The sequence below is a fragment of the Camelus ferus genome, chromosome 8, assembly GCF_009834535.1.
Source record: "Camelus ferus isolate YT-003-E chromosome 8, BCGSAC_Cfer_1.0, whole genome shotgun sequence".
NCBI lineage: Eukaryota > Metazoa > Chordata > Mammalia > Artiodactyla > Camelidae > Camelus > Camelus ferus.
In genome coordinates, this window is record NC_045703.1 from 74,409,245 (window position 1) to 74,429,791 (window position 20,547).

Consider the following 20,547-nt stretch of genomic DNA (forward strand, 5'->3'; position numbering starts at 1 on the left):
ATGGATGTTACATTTTGCTTACGATATATCACGACGTTCCTGGTAACACAAGAGAGTTGTGCCTTGAGATTAGGTTTCCTTTCCCCACACCTAACGCTTGAGGGATCCCTGGGTTGTCCTTGTGTGTGTCTATTCAGCCTCTGTACCTGCAGCCCAGTCTCGTTCTCCTTCCTCATGGACGTTCCGCACTTTGTGGTGTGAGTCTTGGACCATACATACAGCAGGCATGCATTTGAAGTAGCTTTTTTCTTCAGAACTGGAGATTTTTCTTTAGACAAAGTGTGGATGACTTTTTCTCTTCACAGGGCCATTTTTAGTCATTATAAGCATATCCTTATTTTGGAAACCTAGGAAAGCTAACTGCACACATCCAATTGGTAATCTGTCCATCTAGCATGATTTTTAAAGGGTTGTTGAAGAATCAGTAAGTAAACTTGGCATTTCTTGGCTGTATGAGGTTGCTTGATGTACCCGATCTTGCAGGGCCTCTTAGAAGACTGTTTCACAGAGTGAAATGAGGTGGAGAGGTGCGTTTTATGACAAGGGGGTGCTGTACTTGGCTCAGTCCATCGTCTGCTGAACAGCTGCAGGGAAGATTTCTTGTTGCAGCTCCTCTTACGTGTTCTGTTGAAGGTTTCATCTTGAAGTTTCCTTGGGTGGTAAACAGAAGCCACCAGCCGCGCTGCAGCCAAGAGAATGAGTACTTGGCAGGGAGCGCCCGCTTGATGTCGGGGATCGAGATGAATGGATTTAAAACCTCAGTTGTGTTTTTCTTTCATTTGTAAAAATAATTTGAAGCTTTATGACTGCTTTTTATAGCCAAGTTCACTGTATTTTGAATGCATTAAGTAGAAACAGTATAACATTGTCATTTTGGGAGCATGAATTAGCTCATCATGTAAGTGTAGAGTTTAATATATTGAGATGTTAATGAATTCTACTCCATTTACAGCTGAATGAATTTTTTGCTTCCTGTAAATAGGCTATTGAAGTTTATCCAACTAGAGTAAAGATTCAGTTTGCATGTGAGTAGTCAGGGTTTTTGATTTTGTTTTCTTTTTGTGAGGAATGCTCTGTAAAACAGAGAGTGCTAAGTAAATGTTCATTTAAATAGAACTTGTGAGTTAAAACCTTCACAAGTAAATTTGAGACATGATATATACAAGTTAATTTCCACAAGTGTCACTTCTCATGTCCTGAGAGTGGACACAAGCCAGATAGTATTATGGTGATTTTTTTAAATCTTTGTTTGTTTGTTTTTTGGGAGGAAATAATTGGGTTTATTTATTTAATTATTTAATTTTTTTTTAATGGAGACACCGGGGATGGAACCCAGGACTTTGTGCAGGCTAAGCACATGTTTTACCCCTCAGATTTATGGCTTTCTGACCCTAGGAATATGCAAGAAGAGTAACCCTAAGATAACTCTAAATACAGCTATTGCATGACCCATTTTCATATAAAAAGCACGTGGAAATGTTGTGGCTCAGAGTGTTGACGTGTCCTTATTCGTTGCTGTCTGTTCATAGCTGCGAACGCACACAGGGACCATCGCTTTGTTACTGACGAGATGTCCAGCAGCCTCCACCGTGGGATCGGATCCTCCCAGGCATCTCAGACAGTCTTCAGGGTTATCATTCGCAGAAAGGACCTCCTTCTCTGCCCTCTGCTCAGCCCTCCAGGAAAGCTCTGAGGCTTTCCTGTCCGTTGATACAAAAACCTTTGCCAAGTGACAGGTTTTTGAGGCTGATGTGTCTTAGATGCAGTGTAGTTTGTGACCTGAAGACCAGATCGCTGTTTTAGATCTCTAGGTGGTTCTCTGGAACATCTCAGCTGCTGTGGAGCTCTGGGTGGAGTGTAAGCAAGTGTGTGTGTAAGAGCCAGTGAGTTTGTGTGTGAGTATGAGAGTGTGTGTATGTGTGAGTGAGTGTGTGTGTGTGTGTATGTATGTGTGGCGGAGAGAGGGGAGCTCTCTTCCATACCAGGTAGTTTTAGCTGCTCTCGGCTGATCCTCCTTCCAATTCTAGTCAAAAAATGTTTCTTTTAGACTGAATTTGCTAATGATTTCCTTTGTGTTTGGTGAGCTCAGCCCTGTCAGATCACCACACCAGAGTTGAAAACTACTTTGCCTAGAGTGACTTTACCAGCAGAAGAGAACTAATCTAAATGGTCCTTCAAAGAAATTCACACCTGGGTCCCTGCTTAAAATGGTGCCTGGAGATCTTGCCACTGGGAAGTTAGTCTCTGTGTGGCCAGGAAGAGCTGATGTTTTACTGCACTTAGGAAGAGAAACAGCTGTACAGTCAAGGCCTCGACGTAGAATCATCGGGGTGGTCTCCTTGTGTCCTAGCAACCTACTGATTGTGGCATAAAATGATGATACCTTCAGAATGTGTCATCTTCTGTCAGAGACCCTCGAGTTCTGGAGAGAGCTGTGGGACTGTCCTGTCTCCTACGTTAATACACAAATGGACATTAAGTACACCTTTCTTGACTAAATAAATTGATTGAATTTAGGATTAAAAAGACATGATTGTGGTGGTTTTCTGTAATCCATTACACAGTTAGACTTTCTCAAGAACCAGTTCCTTTTTTACTGTTGTTATTTTTTGTCAATGTAAGTGATTTCTTAAGCTGTTTTGTTGAAGACTGTTGAGTGATGTTCCAACTCTGCCTGCATTGGAGTCACCTGGAGGGAACGTAAAACACAGTTTGCTCCCCTACCCACAGTTCATGATCCAGTGGGTCTGGGGAGGGGACCCAGAACTTTCATCTCAGACAAGTTCCCAGGTAACACTAGGCTGTTGGTCTGGTAAAAGATAGAGGGGAAAGAAAACTAAAAGCTGTGAGTCCACAAGCTGTTTACCAGCCCTTTTCATGGCTTTGCCGCAGCCTTGGCCTGCCGGGGCCTGGACCCCTCCCGCCGTGTGCAGGCCCTACAGGGACCACACCTGAAAATGCAGTCCACCCTTGGACAACATGGGTTTGAAATGCTTCGGTCCACTTATACATGGATTTTTTCATTAAAATATCTTTCCTTTTTGCTAGTTGAAGTCTTTTCAGGAACCCCCCTGTAAACCGTAGCCTGGGAGACAGCCACTCAGTATCTCTGAGGAAACTGCTCCAGGGTGGGAGGAGCCAGTTTATGTATGATTGTCTCCCCAGGATTCCGTGGAGTAGAGCATACAGCCTGGTAAAGGTCACTGCCAGTCACAGAGAACAGATGTGTTGAGTTAAGGATCTGAGTGCTTTTCTTTGTGTGGAAAGATACAAGAATCTGGGTTCATTGAAATCCTTCCTGAGACAGACATCTAACCATCCCAGGGACCTGCCTGTCCAGAGTGCAGAGAGTTTCCTCCTGGGTTCATTGACTGCAGTGGCTCTCGGCTTAACCCCGGTAGTGCTGAGTGCTGAGCATAAGTGGGAGAGGGGTTAGTGCTGGGTCAGAGCCCACAGTGTGGGGTCAGAAGGACGAGGGTTTGAGTCCTGTTTTGTCCAGCTGTGCTAGCTCCCTGCCCTTGGGGGCATCACTTTTCAGTTCCTTTGGTTTTGAGGCAGAAATAGCAATGCCTGGGCTTTGAACTGCCTTGGGGGTCGGCACCCCAACCCCCGCATTGTTCAAGGGTCAGCTGTAGTATCATTCTCCGTTGTGGTAAAGAAGCCGTGCATCTGGGGTCTCCCTCCTCCTCCGCCTGTCACTCTCTGGGCCTCTCTGTCCCTATTTGTCCCCTCTTGCTCTGTGACTTCTCCTCTGTCCCATCCGATGCTCCCCCAGACTGCTCCCCACTGCAGCCTGCATCATCCTTCAGAGCACAGACTGGCCGTAGTATCTCTTGGGTCAACCACAGGTCTCTCCCCATCTCCACCAGGGTGGAGACCTTCCCCCTTCACTGAACCTAACTCCTGCTGGCTCTTCCATCTCTTCCCCTCCTCCTGGTGGTCCCTCCAGTTAGTGCCCATGTGCCCTGCCGGGTGGTGCACTCCCCAAGGCAGATGCCAAGTCCTGCTGGTGCCCACTCAGACCTTCAGCACCTGCCCTGAGGGCCAAGGTGGCGGCTCCTCCACAGTCGATGCTGCGTGCGTGTTGGACGTTTGGATGCGGGTTGGGGGAGGAAGGAGAGCGGGAGGGGTCTTACCAGGCACTCATCGATGCCCCTTTCAGCCCTAGCAGACATCCCCCTCGCTGAGCAGGGCCAGCCCAGGGGCTTCCATGGGCACCCTTGGCCCTGCCCGGCTCCACGTTACTTCTGGATCTCCGGGGCCCTCTGGCGAGACCCGCACAGCCCTATCAACGTGCGTGCAGGACCTTCACCCTCAAGCTCTTCCAGAACAGTGATGTGGCTCTTCACATGGGGCTTCTCGGAACTCCCAGCCATCACAGCCGGTGGTGTTTTTCTTTCCTCTCTCTTTTAGTAGATGGAATCTTGGAAATAACTGACCTGGTGTTATCTGAGCCCGTTGCATCCAGTTTTGTCCCTGCTGGGAATGAAAGGCCACAGACACTGTCACTTTTTGTTCAAGAAATCGTGCACTTATCACGTCCACTATACATGGTTCTTAAGCATATTTCATGAATCTCAGGTTTTTGTATTAAACTCTTACATGTAAGCAAGCGGAACACAAGGCAGATCTTTGTGCAGGGCACTTTGAGGGGGCTTGACCCCTCTCAGCTGTGCTTGCGTTGCACGTGCTCTGAAGAAAGGCCTCGAGGCTGTGCTCTGAAGTGTGGCTTTGTCTGGGTGGTGAGCTTGTGGATTACTTACATTTTCTTCTTTATGCTATTCTATTGTTCTAAATTTTTTTACAATGCATAACTTTTATAGTCAGAAAAACTGTTTTTCAACTACTTTATTTGAAATAATTGTGACTGTGAAATGTTCATTACTTACTTCAGGTCAGGGGTTGGCAGACTCCTGCAAGGGGCAGGCAGTGTATGTTCTGGGCTTTGGGGGCAGTGTGGTCTCTACAGGCAGCTACTGAGCTCTGCACTTGGAGCCCTCAAGGGCACAGATGTGCACAGATGGACGTGGTTGACGGCGGGGATCCAGGAAGACTATTTAGGGACGTTGAAATTGGAGCTTCATACAGTTTTCTCAGATTGTGAAATACTATCTTTCTTTTGATATTTTAACCAGTTACAAATGTGAAAATCATTTAGTTTGTAGGCTGTACAAAAATAGACAGTGAACAGGACTTTGAAGTTTGCAGACCCTGCAAGGTGATTATTTTCCTGAAAAGTGTGTTTCTAAGAAGTCATAGCTGACGCTGTGATTCTCTTGGAATAATATCTCTATCTTAATAAGTAGGGCCATGATTTTTTGCTTGTTTATTTTCTTTCTTCCAAGAGAAAAAATGATTTAATAAGTAATGAAGAAGTTCTTTTGGGTGGAGGGAACATTTCAGCCATATCAGAAATGCAGGTGACTTTTGACTTTTGTTTCACTTCTGATGGTAGGAAACACACAGCTGAGAAAATTAAGTGACGTTGTGTGAAAGGTAAGAAAAAAAGGAAGAACTTATTTGCTTGAGTCACTAAATTCTGACGCCATTTGATTCGTGAGTTTTGTTTCCTGAGTAAACACAGGGGACGTTTAGACCCCACCATCCTCACACCTCACATGCGTTACAGCCGGGACCCCGTGGACAGCTGCGCTGCTGTTTGTGGTGGGACCCGGCCCCGCCTGGCAGTGGCTCCCCCTGGGCGGGAGATACAGACTCATGCTGCCGTTCGTGGTGACTTAGGTCCCTGAGCAAGGGGTTTTTCTTTCCTTTGATTTTAATAATTAAACATACATAAAATATAGAAATGAAGCACCAAACATAGTATTTTAGGAATTTCTGTTGTTGAGTAGTTCCCAGGGTATGCTTTACAAAATGTGGGGCCCATGATGCCCTGCTCACCTGAATCTCTAGGTTGCTCAGTACAGACTCCTGGGCACCTCATTTAGCAAAGCAGGATTTGTGCAGATGGAACCAAGGAGAATGTATTTTTTTCAGTCTCTGCAGCTGCTGCTTTTGCGCACTGAAGTTTGGAAACCACTAGTCTAGGGAACTAGCAGAGAGCAAGCTAGCAGGGCCCCGGTGGTGTTTCTGCCCGCGCTTGGTCAGGACTGTGTTCGTCCCACACCCTGAGTCAGCACCTTTGGAACTTACTCGGCACAGCATTCTTAACAACACAGGGTGCAGTACAGGTAGGGAAAAGCCCTAGTTTCCCCCAAAACACAGCCATTTTAAACAAGAGGAAGGTTTTCAGTGAACTACACGTGCGCTGACCTATTAGGGTTTCTGTCTATTTAAACCAGGAAGTGTTCATGTTTACTTTCCAGATAATTTAAGCTTTAAAGCCTGAGGATGTCAGGGAAGGAAGACGTTAGTGCCCAGTATTCCCTATTGTGTTTCTACAGAAGCATGTTGTAACTTGCTAGTGCAAAGAATAATGGTAAATGGACTTTTTTTTTTTTTTTTTTTAACTAGGGGGAACGCCTAGCTTGAAACTATTGTGGCTGAGCACAGAGCCAGGAATACAAGTCCGGCGCCTGGACGCGCTCCTGGCTTGTTTCGACCTTTCGTCCTTGAAGGAAGAGCTGCAGGCGTTGGAGAGCCCCTTCCAGGCTCTGTGCTGCCTCCTGATCTACCTCTTTGTGCAGGTACCCTCAGCTCCGCTGTGGCCACTGCGCTCCACCCTCGCTGCTGGTCGCAGCGCTCTGGGCCACAGCCTCCTCTGCCTGGTGTCTGTCTGGAGTGAGAACGGCACGCGCATGAGAAGCCCTGTCAGCTCCCAGGCTGGGCTCCACACTCAGTGTCTGGGAGGCCCAAGGAGTCGGCCGGCGCCGGGGCCTGTTGTGCAGAGCCGCACGTGTCCGCGCTTGCCGGGTCTTTTGGACTGTGGGCTGTTCTCGTGGCCCTGCGTGGGTGGCGGTCACTGCTCTGGGTCCACGGCCTGGCGATCCTGGCTGCACTTGCAGATCACAACCTTGCTTCCTGGTCACGATGCTCACATTTGTAGATTGCTTTGCTTTTCCCTGAAATAGGTATAGCTGTCACCTGTTCCTGGGCAGCAGCTACTTCAGGGTAAAAATGGGGTAGAGCAGGGACAGGCCCCCAGACAGGTTAGATCCTGGCTGCACTGTGTCCGAGGGCCAGCAGCCCAGGTTGGGGAAGCAAGGTTCCAGTGGACAAGCTTCCTGATCATGGTGCGATTGTTTTTATCGAGAATAAGCGTTTTAGCCATTTTTATCATCCAGGAAGAATCGAAATTTTTACCCATGGGTTTGTTGTTTTCCTGATGTTTTTTCCCTGAAACCTTGACTTGCCACAGAATGTGTCCCTCTATAAAAAGTTCTTGTATCCTTAAGGTGATGGTGGCAATATTTAGCAAGTGGGTACCACTTTTTCTGGCTGGCAGAATTTGGTGGCTGAGCCAGAAAGTGGTGGGAGGTGGCCTGGGCCTGGCGCTGCCTGTGCTCCCCAGCCTCCTTTCTGGTTTGTCTCTCTCTCCATGTCTCTGTCTCCTTGTTTCTCACTCACACTTTGATTCCACAGAGGGTGGGAGAGACTCGTGTTTTGGGAATCTTGGTTTCCTTCAGCTGGGGCCCGAGGATGCAGGTTCACTGCTGGGCGGCCAGGGTGGGTGTTTCCTCCAGCTCTGACCACCCAGCTCGGGCAGCTGTGGGTGCACTCCATCTGCAAAGCCCCGAGTTGTCAGCTCTGGAAATTTGTGTCAAAAAGTGATCATTGTGTTGCTCAGACTTGGCCGTAGCTCAGGATCCCTCTAGGCTCTGCCTTGCTAGTGAGTAACCAGGCTCCCCTGTCCAGCTGGGCCCAGGGCATCATGGAGACCTTCCCACTGGGGCCTGTGGACAGTGGGAGAAAAGACCCTGCTCACCTCCGCTGGCGTCTCTTCTGCTTCCCAGGGCGGTGTGTGTGTGTGTGTGTGTGTGTGTGTGTGTGTGTGTGTGTGTCCGTCCCTGTAGTCAGTTGGAGTGCGGGGCTCCCCCCTGCTGACACCGGCGCTCTCCCTTGCAGGTGGACGCGCTCTGCCTGGAGGACCTGCATGCCTTCATTGCGCAGGCCCTGTGCCTCCAAGAAAAGTCCACTGCACAGCTCATGGACTTGCAGGTACTGACCGTTGCATGTCTGTGGACAGCCGCCCGACCTGGGCAGCACTCCTGTTAGCCTTTTGTAAAATTTGGTGACAAGACCAAGCAGGTATGTTTAGCCATGACGCTGCTTGCGGTAGGGGAGCGTGAGCCAGTGCCCTGCAGGTGGGGGCAGCTGTGAGGGGCCGGTGGCGGGCCCCTCCTGGAGCAGCTGGCTCATGTGCCGGCAGGCACTGCCTTCTCCCACTTTGGGAAACTTTAGTTCCTAATACTGTCCTTGGAGTCTGGTAACTCCAAGAGGACACTTTACTTGATCCCTTAGAAGCGTTATTAACCTCGGGAGATACACGCCTTTTCCTGGTGGTGGTAATTCCGGCTCAGGCGCGTCCTGCCTGCCTGTCCTGTCCATGGGCCTCATCCCCAGGCCCCCGCGTCCTCTGCCAGCACCGGTGAGTCGGGTGTGCGGGAGGCAGTGCCCGGTCATGGAGATAGCGTACCTCACCTGCCGCCCACATCCTGTGCATTTGTTCAGATGCTGCTGTTCATGAGTATTTATTCCTTTAATTTCACAGAGTGGCCTGTTCACAGCTAAAGTCAGCAACCCTTCTCTGCATCCACGGGCTTCTAGATCCAATAGTCGTTTCCTAGTGGGAAACCCCAAGGCCAGGTCAGCTGTTGATGGAGACTTAAGATTTTTCTTTTTAAGTGTCCTGGATAATGATAGTGAATTTTATCCATAGCTTTCAGTTAATTGAAGTAGTATTTACTTGTCTTCCTAGTGAAAAAAATGAGTAAGTGTGCTGCATGACCTTGAACAAGTTCTCGGGCACACACAGCAGAACCCAACTTCTCTCTTGCGTAAAATGAAGTGGACGCCACATGGGGTTGCTGCCAGGCTGGGGTGCAGAGCCGAGGGGCGTTCTTTGTTGACACTGAGTGCATGACCCCACCCACCTGGCTGTTGGCCGAGCCCCGTGGGCTCAGGGCCCCGACACCTGCTTTGCGAGCACACCCCCGTTCCCAGGAGCAGGCCTCTGGGAAGGGCTCTGCAGAGCCCGCACTCAGGACTACAGTGCATCTGGACACGCCCGGTCCTCCCCGCCCTGGCTTTTCCAGCACAGGGCGCTGCAGCATCCCCGTCACTGGCTCCCCCGGGTGCTGACCTGGGCCTGGCTTCTGAGAAGCCCTAGTCCAGACCCTGTCCTCATCAGGAGTGAAGGGGCCACGAGGCTGCTGCTTGCTGCTGCTCACCGGACACTTCTTAAAGCCCTCTTAGCTTGTTACCCTGCGTTATTTTTCTAGTCGCAACCACTCAAATACAGCTTTAAAATGGTACTTGTTTTTACATATTTATTCAATATCCAGGTGATTAGACTCGATTTGTGAAGATTATATCACAGGTTGATATATATACACATTGATTCACAGACATAGAGTCTGCTGTGTATGCAGTTGGGGGATGCAGACAGGGACCCTTACTCAGCTATAATCATATTAAAAAAAAAAAAAAAGGAAAACAGTATTACTTCTAGTGAAAAACCAAAGACAGGCTTCTTTCTCAGGCAGAGAAGACAGTGGTGCAGGTGCCGAGAGCATGGTGGGGCCAGGCCGTCAGCCTGTCAGTCACTGCCCTGCAGTGTTCACTCTGTCCCCGAATGTGGGCCATGTACTTGCTGGTTTTCCTGTCACACTGTGACTGTCCGTGTGCTCTCACCTTACATGTCTGGAGGACGTGGTCTGTTCACCTGACTAAATTGCCCCCGTGGGCACGTGAAGACACATGTGCACACACACAGGTGCAGGTGTGGGGGTGTGGTTAGGAGGGAGAGTCAGCTAAGCGACAGACTGAACTGTGTAGTGAACAAGTAACTTGAGCAGCCCCTCCAAGCAGCTTTAAGGGGGAGGGTGGCTTCTTCCGCTGTTCTGTCTGCGTGATTTAAGGCAGGGCTGCCTGGGGTGGAGGAATGACCACGTGTGATGTAGCACATGGCATGATGTGTGTGTTCTGGTGGACGCTCACCCTGACCCTTCGCTGACTCCTGCCCGTCGGAGTACGTGAGGGGGCCCCAGGCCCCCGGGAGTCCTGGTCATGACTGTCCTTCGAGTAGTAGCTCCTAACTTGGGCACACTGTGCACTGTCTGGGAATGTGAAAGGGGTGGAGACAGCTACGTTGCTTACCCCAGTGTTTTGTCAGACTTGGGCAGGTGTCCCGAGTATTTTGTGAAGTCTTGTAGACAACATAAGGTGTTGCATTGTCATGCTGTCGCTGAGCCAAGTAGGGTGGACCCAGACCTGGCGTCCATGTCCAGACTGTGTGCTCGCAGTGTCTCCCCCTCCCCAGGGTGCACAGTGGTTTACACTTGTGCCCTCTCTTCTTTTGGGAAGAGCCGAAGAACCAACTGTGGCTTTCTTTGCCCATCAGTGTATCTCTGCTGCGTCAGGTCCCTAAAACTGACAAAACCATAAACCATCATCCACCCACTGCTTGGACTCCAGCCTCCTGGATGGAGGTTCCCAACTGCTGGAACGTTCTGGACTCATCTCTTCTGCACGATGGGCTCAGGGACCCCTGTTTGAGCCACCCGAGGCTTGGCTTGCAGGAGGTGGCTGCCACTATTTCTGACACTACCGCCACTCATTGGAAAGTTCTTGGTCATTTTTGATGGGGAATTAAGAGGAGAAGGAAAGTTCTGTTCTGAAGTTCCCCCCATAGCACATTAGAAGGGGGTCTGCTGTAAGCATTCTGTTGTACGTCCTGCAGGGACTTTCCGAGGTTTGCCGGGCACGTGCCCGTTGGGGCTTGCTCATGGCTGTACACTGCCTGTCACCTGTAGGGCGCCAGGTGCTGGTTAGAGATCGAGTGCTTGGTAAGTCTCAGTATGAAGAGTTTGTCCGCTGGAGCTGAACGTCCGGAACCTCCAGGGCAGTTCAGTCAAAGCCCCTGTGTCTTGGGCTCAGACACCAGAACATCTTGGAGCCATGTTAAAAAGCCAAGGCTCTTCCTCCACTAAGGGTCCCCCAGCTTCATACTGTCCCCCCACAGCCCCGTGTCCCTGAAAGGAAGTATGGGCACTTGGGTATAAGAGCACATCGAAGGACCGCTACTGAGTGTTGCCCTGGCAGGTGAGTCCCTGCTTTCCAATCCAACACTGTTAAGTCCCATAGGGTAAATGAAATACTCTGAGGACGCATTGCAGTCAAATCCAACAGCATGTCAAAATAGAGCCGAGAATCGCAGCCACAGAAATAGGGGATTTCATAAATGTGTGCTCAAAGAGATGGTTAGAAAATTACCTCCATTATTAGGCAACTCAAAAAGTCGATGAATGAATGAATAAGAGAAATCGAGTCTGTTGAAAGCCTTAGTAGACTTTAAGTTGTTGTGTAAACATTGAAGATATGTGCTCCACAGACACATTAATTAGATAAACAAGGTGCCAGAGAAGCAGGTAAGAACCTGGTTTCCTCTTTTTCCTTATTTTTATTCTCTCTTGTGGACTTACCTTTCAGGTGCTTCTCCCAGGCAGAGTATTGTTGAGTGCCTTTGGGAAGGAAGTGGGGTTTGCGAAGGGTCCCTATTTGAGGACTCAGGGTGCCTGGAACCAAGAGCCCAGTAAACCCCCTGCCAGGATTTGGCAGCACCGCCTGGTTTCACCCACCGTCCCCCTGGTTGTAAGTGCACATGGTCTCTGTAGGTGAGCAGGAGCCTCCTCAAAGCTGGACAGTGGAGAACCTGGAGGACACGGGGAGGGCAGACCGGCGGGGGTAGACTAGACGCTGCCTCGTCGCAGGCCTCACCACGTCTGGTTTCCACGCAGGACGCGATGCTGCACAGAAATGGGAGGTTCAGAAGGTAGAGCTGGTGAAGCTGCCAGGCTGCAGAAGAGTATTGGATTTGGTTCCAGCCAGCAGTGTCTTCCAGGCCACGTGCACACCTGATGAAGACAGGGTGGGTCTGGGGGGTGTGACTCACAGAGGCAGGGCTGGGGCCAGACAGCTTTTTCAGCAAGTGGAGGTTTTCCTCTGAGAAGCACGGTGTCAGAGGAGCAGGGACCAGTGAGCCGTGCAGCGCACCATGAGACGGCTCAGAGCGCTGCAGCCAGGAGAGGCTCGGCCCCGTGGTTGCTGGTCTCTGCCCTCAGGAACCATGTCTAACAAACTCCCCAGAGGCTGTTGGACTCCTGCCCGACTCGGGAGGGCTGGGGAGCGGCTGGGTGCTGGTAAAGATTTATTTAGGATACACTTATTAATGCAGTCCGGTCGTCAAAATACCTGTCCTGTGTATCAGATCTCACAAAAGCCTAAGGAGAAGTCGGAGAGGAAGTGTGGCACGTGTCGTGTGATGAAGTTTTGACTGCCCTTTGTCCCCGCTTGCTGGTAGGAAGCCTCTAGACCCTTGGAATGCCTGGAGTCATGGGAGCCGGCACACGGTGGGCCCCTCGGATCCTCTGTCCCGGCTTGTGCAGGCCGTCTCCCTGGGCTCACCCTGCACGATGGTGCCTGCCTGCAACCGAAGTCCCTCTGGCCTTTCAGAAACTCAGGGGTTTGGCTTTGTTGACTGGTGAGCAGTGGTGCGTTCCCAGCGCTCTCCTCGCCGTGTTGGGGTTTCCACCTCGTCCCAGGGCGGCTGCCCTGGTGAGGCGGAGTCTGACACGGAGTCGTTGGCTGGAGCTTTGGCTTCCACGTGGGCGTAGCTCGTTGCGCCTTCCTCCCACGTGCGTGCCGCGCAGCTGAGCTGCTTACCGGCAAACGCTTCCTGTGAGGCTCTGCGACGCTGGAACTGCTTTTTCTAGTTTCTGTGTCCCCATCAGGTGCTCGTCACCGCTGCCTCTCCTCATCTTCTTTCCAGAACACCTTAAATCCTGTTTCCAAAGGACAGGCCACTTTTGTTCATTTCTTTTACTGGTGAGGCCATCCCTCCCAGCCGCGTGGAGTTAATCCGCGCTCAGCAGCGGTTCTGGGCCCAGAGCCAGGGTCAGCCTTCGGCCATGCTGGTTTGGGGTCCCAGGTTACCCACTAAATGCCAGTTCTTAGGGGAAGGGGAAGAGCTGCTCTGTGACTTTCTCTGTCGCTGAAAGGTAACCTTGGCCCCCAGGTCTCAGGTCTGAGCTATGCAGCCTGGGCAGGTGCCTGCCTCCTCACGGAGCCCCAGCGCTTTACTAGCAGCTTTCTCTGTTCCGTCAGGAATTTGGAGGTTGGTCTTGGTCACCAGACTTTGCACGAGCCCCCAGTTTTTCCCACTCTGTTTCAACAGTTCTCCAGCCAGTTTGGTGCAATCTTCTTCCTTAATAGACTTTTTCTAAAATGTATTATAATCAGAAAAATGAAGTCACAAGGCAAACATGGCTGAGAAATACTCTTAAACATATTCTGGGAAATAAAATGTTGCAGCCACAACACTTTTCAGATGTTACCTTCTGGCTCCCAGACCTTGGGAAGCGCAGGAGAAGGCGTGGGCGCACTGGCTCTTCCTGGATGTCAGTGTGCCATCAAGAAGGGTGTGTGCGCAGTTGCAATGCCGCTGAATGGCCAGGTGACTTGGGCTCAGCCTGGTACCAGCCGTGCCACCCACATGCCCCTTTGTCCCGCAGCTCTCCTGGGCTGTGTGCCCCCTGAGTGTGGAGCAGGGCAAAGAGCCATACGCAGGAGACAGTAATGTCTGTGTCAGTGTTCCTAAGATGGCATGACGGGGCTGCATGTCCCACCAGACGCTCGTCCCCGAGATCTGCGCCCTGCAGCCACTGCTCACCCACTTTGGGTGTGGTTACACATTTAATTCTTCGGGTGGAGCAGTGAAGAGGTAAGTTGTCTGTAAACTGAAACAGGAGCATGACAGCTTCCTGTGCCTTGTAGCTCAGGTGAGCCTGAGACGTCGGTGTGTTAGGGGAGCAGGTGGCCCCATTGGACCCCAGTTTCACCACTTACTTGCCAGGGAAGATTGCGTTTATCCCAGTCAGTACCCCCTGCTCACTGACAGTACCAGGGGTTGACAAATTCTGACGTGGAATAGGATCACTTTTTGTGATGTTTGTGGTTGAACTGTTGATGCTTTATTTTTACTAAAAAAATTACAAAGTAACTGGATTTAGCACATTCTAATCTCTGAGAATGAATACTGTCACTTGTGTTTCAAGAACCAGCTTCCCAGCTTAAATGGCAGTGACGTCCTCTCCCTGGCCCTTAGTGCCCAGGGGCACACCCGGGTGTGAAAGGGCATCTCTGGCCTGTGGACAGTATCACTTTGCCTTCCCTGAGGAACTTTATCCTGTCTTTGCCTTAGCAATAGTAACGTCCTATTTCAAGCAGTTAGAGAGCTTTGCATTTGAAAGGCTCTTGAGGATACCAGCAGATCAGGGTTGGTGTAGGCCTGTCTTTGTTTCATTATACTTTAATTCCTTGAGGGTAGGACCTACGCCTTTGCAGTGGGTGCAGAACTCGTTAGCACTGGTGGTTAAACGGAGCCAGACGAGGTAGGTAAGACCCACAGAAGCCATGTGACTTGCTCACAGCCTCTTGGCTGGATGGGGAAAGCGGTGGGACCCCTGGCCTGGGCTCCTTCTGACACTCCTGAGCTGGGGGTTCAAGTACTAATAGGAAGTCAGTGTGCTCTGTGGCTGCTGCAGTGACTGCGTTCCAGGTGGAGTTCTGCTGTTTCAGCGTCACTCCAACAAGAGCTTTTTGTGCACACGGCGTGTGGACAGCAGGGTCCCACGAAGCAGGAGCCTCGTGACTCTGTCCCTTCTGAAACGGAAGCTGGCAGAGCACAGCTCTCAGGATTGTTTGTTGTCCTTAACGACAGGCATCTTGGGCCAGCCGTATCATGGCCTGCTTCTGCTTACAGAGAGAGGTCCCGAGGTGTGTGGAGTCAGAAACCTGCCCAGAGGGACAGCAAGTGAGTGAATAATGCGGGAGGATGGTGACCATGTCCTTGTGATGAGTGCACAGTATGAGACGGAGTCAGCATGTTTTCTTACAAAGACCCTTCTGCCCGTTCACTCACTGAGCAGCAGCACCTGACAGAGGAAAATACAGTGTGTGTTGCCTTCTGATATTTAATCAGCAAACCCATTCATTCTGTAAAAGTGTGGCGTGCAGGAAGCAGGTAGGGGCGCACAGGTGAGCAGAGGCCGTAAGGCCGAGAAGAGCCGCCGTGTCCCGGGAGGGTGAGTTCAGCAGGTGAGGAGGTGGGGCGGCAGCTCAGGCATCACAGGACGTGGAGGTGCACGGAGGGCACCTGTTCTGGCCCAGCAGACGTCTGCTCCTGGACTGAGCTGTCATGGCGGGTGGAATTTAATGAGTCAGAGGAAGAGTAGGGTCAGGATGGAGAGTGTTTCAAAAGAAGGAGCAAAGAAACTAGTTGGGTGACCAAAGAACTAAAAAGCTTGCCGCCAGGTTTAGAGCAGGGGTAGTTGGCTCTGGTCACAGGGGCTGCGGCGGCCACACCAGGGAGCTGGACTGTCCTGTGTGGTGGGTGCCCGGGGGCCATGTAGGACGGTGCTTGCTGGCCAGCCGTGGGGACAGGTGGTAGGTTCGAGGAGGAGCCTGTTGCAGGGACGTAGGGCTGCAGTGAACTGACATGGGGCTGTGGAACGAAGACTGAAGTAGGGAGAGGGCTGGCAGGAAAGGTTGGCTTGGGCTCGAGAGTGATTCGGAGGGAGGCAGGGACTGGGGGTGACACCTGTCTTCATGGTCTGGGCTTGGGGAGGATCGATCATGAGACCTCTGTTTTTGGACAGTTGGAATACAGTATGTGAAGTCCCGTGGTCAGCCTGAGGGTTCCTGAGGATGGCCTACTTGGGGACCAGCAGAGAGAGCTTGGGAAGAAGGTGGCAGGCAGTGGTCAGAGATCCCCGGGGGCCATTGTGGCTGCTTATGCACCCGCGCTCTTCAGGCTGCATGGGCCAGAGTGGGCCAGAACCAAGTGGTCTGGTCAGCAGGCAGTGCTGCAGCACCTGGACCACAGTGGATGAGATCGGACCCTTGACCTGAACCTCGAGCTTCATAGTCAGCTCCAGTAGAGCACCAAATTAAGTGAAAATGGGACACTGTAGAACTTTGGGGAAAAAAGACAATCTTTGGAGTCTAGGGCTAGGCAAAGAGTTCATGGATTTCACACCAAAAAGCATGATCCATAAAATAAAAAGTAAGTGCAATTTCATCAAAACTTAAAGCTTTCAGTCTGTAAAGGTGAGGAAAAGACAAACTATGGACTGGGAGAAAATATTTGCAAACACATGTCTGACAAAGTTGTTCTACCTGGAAAACATAAGGAATCTCAAAACCCACCAGTGAAAACAAGCCACGGAGAAAGTGGACAAAAGACACGTAAAGTCACTTCACTAAAGAAGACATTTGGAATACACAAGGCATGTGAAAGTTGGTGCAACACCATTAGCCGTTAGGGGACACAGATTGAAGCCAGGACGACGGGTCACTGCATTCGTGACAGGACAGCTCAAAGCCAGGACCAGGGGATGTCCTTAATCTGATGAAGAGAGTCTGCTGCCAGTGGGAGTGTGTCAGGCACCTTCGTTCTCCGCTGCAGCAAACTGGAAGACAGGTAAACGGTCAGCACGGACAGGGGTCGTGGGCGTGTTGTGGAAAATCCAGACCCACAGGGCAGCCGCTAGAATTACTGAGCAAGTGTGACAGGTTGGACGCAGTCAGCACACTCGACCCAGGTGTGTTCTGCAAAAACAGCAGCAAAGAAAAATGGCCCCACATTTTTACACTTATACTAACATCAAAGGAAAACATGAAATACTTAGGGAAAAACAGCAGTTGGTCAGAATCTGCACATTGGCAGTGACAAAACGTTACTGAAAGAGTGAACTCCTGGGTGGGAAGACCGCTGTCTAAGGAGCCAGTTGTCCCCAGAGTGATTTATAGACTCGTCACGTCCCCAGTCAGCGAGAGGTAAGGGAGGCTCTCGACCTGGAGGAGCCCCAGCGAAGCCAGACTGCAGGGTCTGTTCTAGCCCAGAGTGTCTGGAGATTCACAAGCGAGCACGCTGTTTACAGTTGGAGGGGCTGGTTGGTGCTACCTTTTGGGGCGATGGGTGTGACAGTTTGGGCCAGAGGGACTTCTGCGATGCTGGTGACGTCTGCTTTCTGGCTCGGGTTGGTTGCTTGATCTGTGAAAATTCAGGCGGTCCACATGGGGCCTGTGCTTTTGAGGGATGGTATACTTCATTTAAAATTTACTTTAAAATAGACAGGTATAGCAGAGATGAGCAGAAATCACCTCCATTACAGGCAAATGTACTTAGAGAGTTGCACCCCGGCACTCAGGAAACGTACAGCATCTGTGCCAGTTCACCTGAGCTTGGCAGCCGTGGTGGGAGGCACTGAACCGGGGCTGCGGCGTCACCCAACTCACAGGGCTGCAGTGCTCTTGAGGCTGGGGCAGTTTGCAGAGGAGAACTGAGCTGGCGGAAGTAGGGCATTTCAGGCTACAGCCATCCAGTGCTGGACAGGGGATCTGTGCTGACCAGCACGTGGCCACTCGTGGCCCCTGACCCTTGAAGTGAGGCTGATGCATCTGAGAAGCAGAGTGTTTCGTTTTACTTCACTGAGATTCAAACATCACACGGGGCCCCTGGCTGCTGGCGTGGACTGTGCAGTTCTGGATGGACAGAACCACAGTGCCTGGGTGCAGTGGGCAGGGGCTTGGCCCCCAGGACATGGGGAGAGGAGAGAAGGTGCTGCAGATGGGGTCGAGGGCGTTAGCTCTGGGGGATCCCAGTTCATGATCAGTTCCTTAAAATGATGATCCCATTTCTTTTCTTTAAATAAGTGTGGCAAAACCTGACTTAAAAAGGGATAAAACATCAGCCCCTTTTTCTGATTTATTTCAACTTGATAAACGATTGGACATAATGACGTTTGAAATTGCTGCTGTTTACTCTGAGCAGCACAGACACGTCCGACACTGACAAGAGTGAGCTGAGCTTACCTTGTTAGCGCCACGTGGACACCCGTGGTGCCAGCTCTCTTGTGTGGTCAGCACAGGCCTGGAATTCCAGAAACACAGGTGGCAGAGGGCGACGGTGCCTGCACCTTCCCTCCCGACCAGGAGCCCCTCTGCGTCCAAGGCCAGGAGGGATGTTAGACAGCAAAAACAACGGTTTTGTGTGGGAGTGACCTTCGTAACTTGTGAGAAGTATCAGCCCATCAACCCTATGAGATAATAAGCCATTTTATTTTTGAACTATAGACATGCAGGTAAAATGATATTTCTAATAATTAATGCTCACAATTAGAACTGAGTGTGATTTTAAAACATACAGTGACTCGGTCGTATCTAAAATGGCCCTGTCTTTGCTGTTAAAAGAAGTTTCTCAGAGGACGGCTGGCCCAAGGCTGCAGCCCCGTCACCTTCCTGGTGGGTCAGGTCAGGTCGTTGGCCTTTGCAGCTCTGAGGGCGTCTGTACAGAGCAGGCCCCACCTCGAGGGCAGTTGTGCCCCGTGTCCATCCGGCGCCCCATGCGCACAACACCGCCTCACACCTTCTGTGTCTGATCTCCACAGCTGGACCACGTTGACCCCAGGGCTGTGCAGCTGGGCTCCCTGCTGGTCCGCGGCCTCACCACCCTGGTGCTGGTCAACAGCGCCTGCGGCTTCCCCTGGACAGCAGCCGACTTCATGCCCTGGAACCTGTTTGATGGGAAGCTTTTTCATCAGAAGTACCTCCAGTCTGAGAAAGGGCATGCTGTGGCGGTTCTCGTAGAACAAAACGTGAGTTCACGGCTTTCTCCCATTGAGAAGTAACTGGTAGGTTTGAAGTCAATTGCTCAGATGCGTCATGAAATCTCAAGAGTCCCTGGCGGGAGGTCAGTAGGGCCCGCAGTGCTGTCTGTCCCCCCGGTGACTTTCCTTCAGGAACAAACAGCAGAATCCCCTCTGAGGGGCCGCACATCCCAGGCTCTGAGGTTGACACAGAAAACAGTCAGACTCCGGCAGCCTTCCCAGTTGAGGGGTGTGCTCTCCTGGGAAGCCAGAAACATGCCACCGTTGCCTTGGGCCTCAGGGTCCACGTGGCCGAAGCTTCTGCTGAAACTTGTGCTGAGGGGTGAAGGCATCCCACCCCTTCTAACACGTTTTTAGTTTTCAAGTGCTTTTGCTGCTTTTACCCTTTTTGAATTAAGAGTGAACACTACCTGCAGAGGTGCCTCTGCAGACGTCAGACTAATCCGATAGAGGTGGTGGTGATTTATTATGTGAAAATACTCCCTGAAGGCTTACACTTTAGTTAGGGTCATTGGCTGCTGCTCTGGCGTTGTAAGTACAGTTGCTACATGACTCCTGGAAGATTTCCAAGTCAAGCTACGGCCAAGCTCATTTGGAATGTGTGTTAATACCCACAGGACCCTGTGTCAGTGAGGCTGGCTGGTCTGTGAGGGTGCAGCATCCATGCCGTCACGTCAGATAGAACACATCTGCCGTGTGTTGCTGGTGCTGCACACACACGCACACACACACACACAGTCCCAGGTGCCACAGGAATCTGAGTATTCAGAATTTAGCAGCAGCCACAGTCATAGTGAGGAAACGGTCCTGCAGGTGTGGCTTGTTACCGTAGAACTGAGGAAGGTCACGGCAGGCCACAGCCTGTCCATAACCAGTCACGACCACCCACCGTGTCTTGACCAAGTACAGGTGATCGCAGGGTCACACTTACTGGTTAGGACAAGGTGGGGCGACAGGGTGGAGTTTTCAGTGGTAAAAACGGAGCTGAGAGGGAGGGTGGGTCTCGTTGTCTGTGACACTGCTGTTTCCGCGTCACGTCTCACAGCTGAGAAGAGCCGAAGTGGTCACGCATCACAGGCAGAGAAGCTTCAGGTAAGGCCATGCGGTGGGGGCGTGGATGTCATGACAGAGCCCAAAGGCCCCTTTGGAAGTGGCTGTCTCACCTGCAGAGGACAGAGAGGGTGTCAGTGCTCCTGGCCCTTACCCGGGCATGCAGAAGAGCAACAGTCCTCGAGGACCTCGAGTTAGGCTGGGCCGTGATCACGTGTGTGGCTGCATCTCCCAACTGCCAGCGTGTCTGACACCCTCTGGCCATCTGGTCTGTTCGCAGAGGTCCCGGCTCACCACGTTCCACACCCTGAAGTCGATCGTGTGCAAGGCCTGCGTGAAGGAGAACAGACCGGTCGTCAGCAGGCGGCACTGGCGTGCACACCACTCAGGTGGGCGCCCCCCCATCCCGGCCCCATGCAGCTTCTCGGCAAAGAACGCCAAGAAGAGGCTGAATTGGGAAGAAGAAACAAAATTACGATTTTAGCCTGCTACCCAGCAGTTTAAATTCTGGTCCTGTTAGGAGACAGTTTTCAGAGGGCTCATCTGTTAAGAGTTAAGAACTCTACTCTGGGGGCGTGACCTCTCCAGGAGTCCCGGAGGTGCACACGCCCCTCGTGATGGCCCTTTACTTGACAAAGTTTTGGGTTTA

General features: G+C 51.4%; 1 protein-coding gene across 15 annotated transcripts in view; it reads left to right on the forward strand.

Annotated features, from left to right (window-relative positions):
• The window catches only part of FAM120B (family with sequence similarity 120B), a 72,950-nt gene that overhangs the window by 26,827 nt on the left and 25,576 nt on the right, over positions 1 to 20,547 (forward strand). For 9 of the 15 annotated variants that reach the window (XR_004322175.1, XR_004322174.1, XR_004322176.1 and 6 more), the window contains 4 exons: positions 6,475 to 6,647; positions 8,026 to 8,118; positions 18,630 to 18,836; positions 20,179 to 20,287. Coding sequence is in view for 6 of the 15 variants with exons in the window: in XM_032485407.1 (XP_032341298.1) it covers positions 6,475 to 6,647; positions 8,026 to 8,118; positions 18,630 to 18,836; positions 20,179 to 20,287 (582 nt within the window). In the remaining 9 variants the exon portion in view is untranslated. Of the gene's footprint in view, positions 1 to 6,474; positions 6,648 to 8,025; positions 8,119 to 8,421; positions 8,549 to 8,671; positions 11,090 to 11,610; positions 11,773 to 11,918; positions 12,050 to 18,629; positions 18,837 to 19,893; positions 19,941 to 20,178; positions 20,288 to 20,547 lie in introns of those variants that run through there. The other 6 variants (XR_004322177.1, XR_004322178.1, XR_004322179.1 and 3 more) reach the window with 5 other exon arrangements.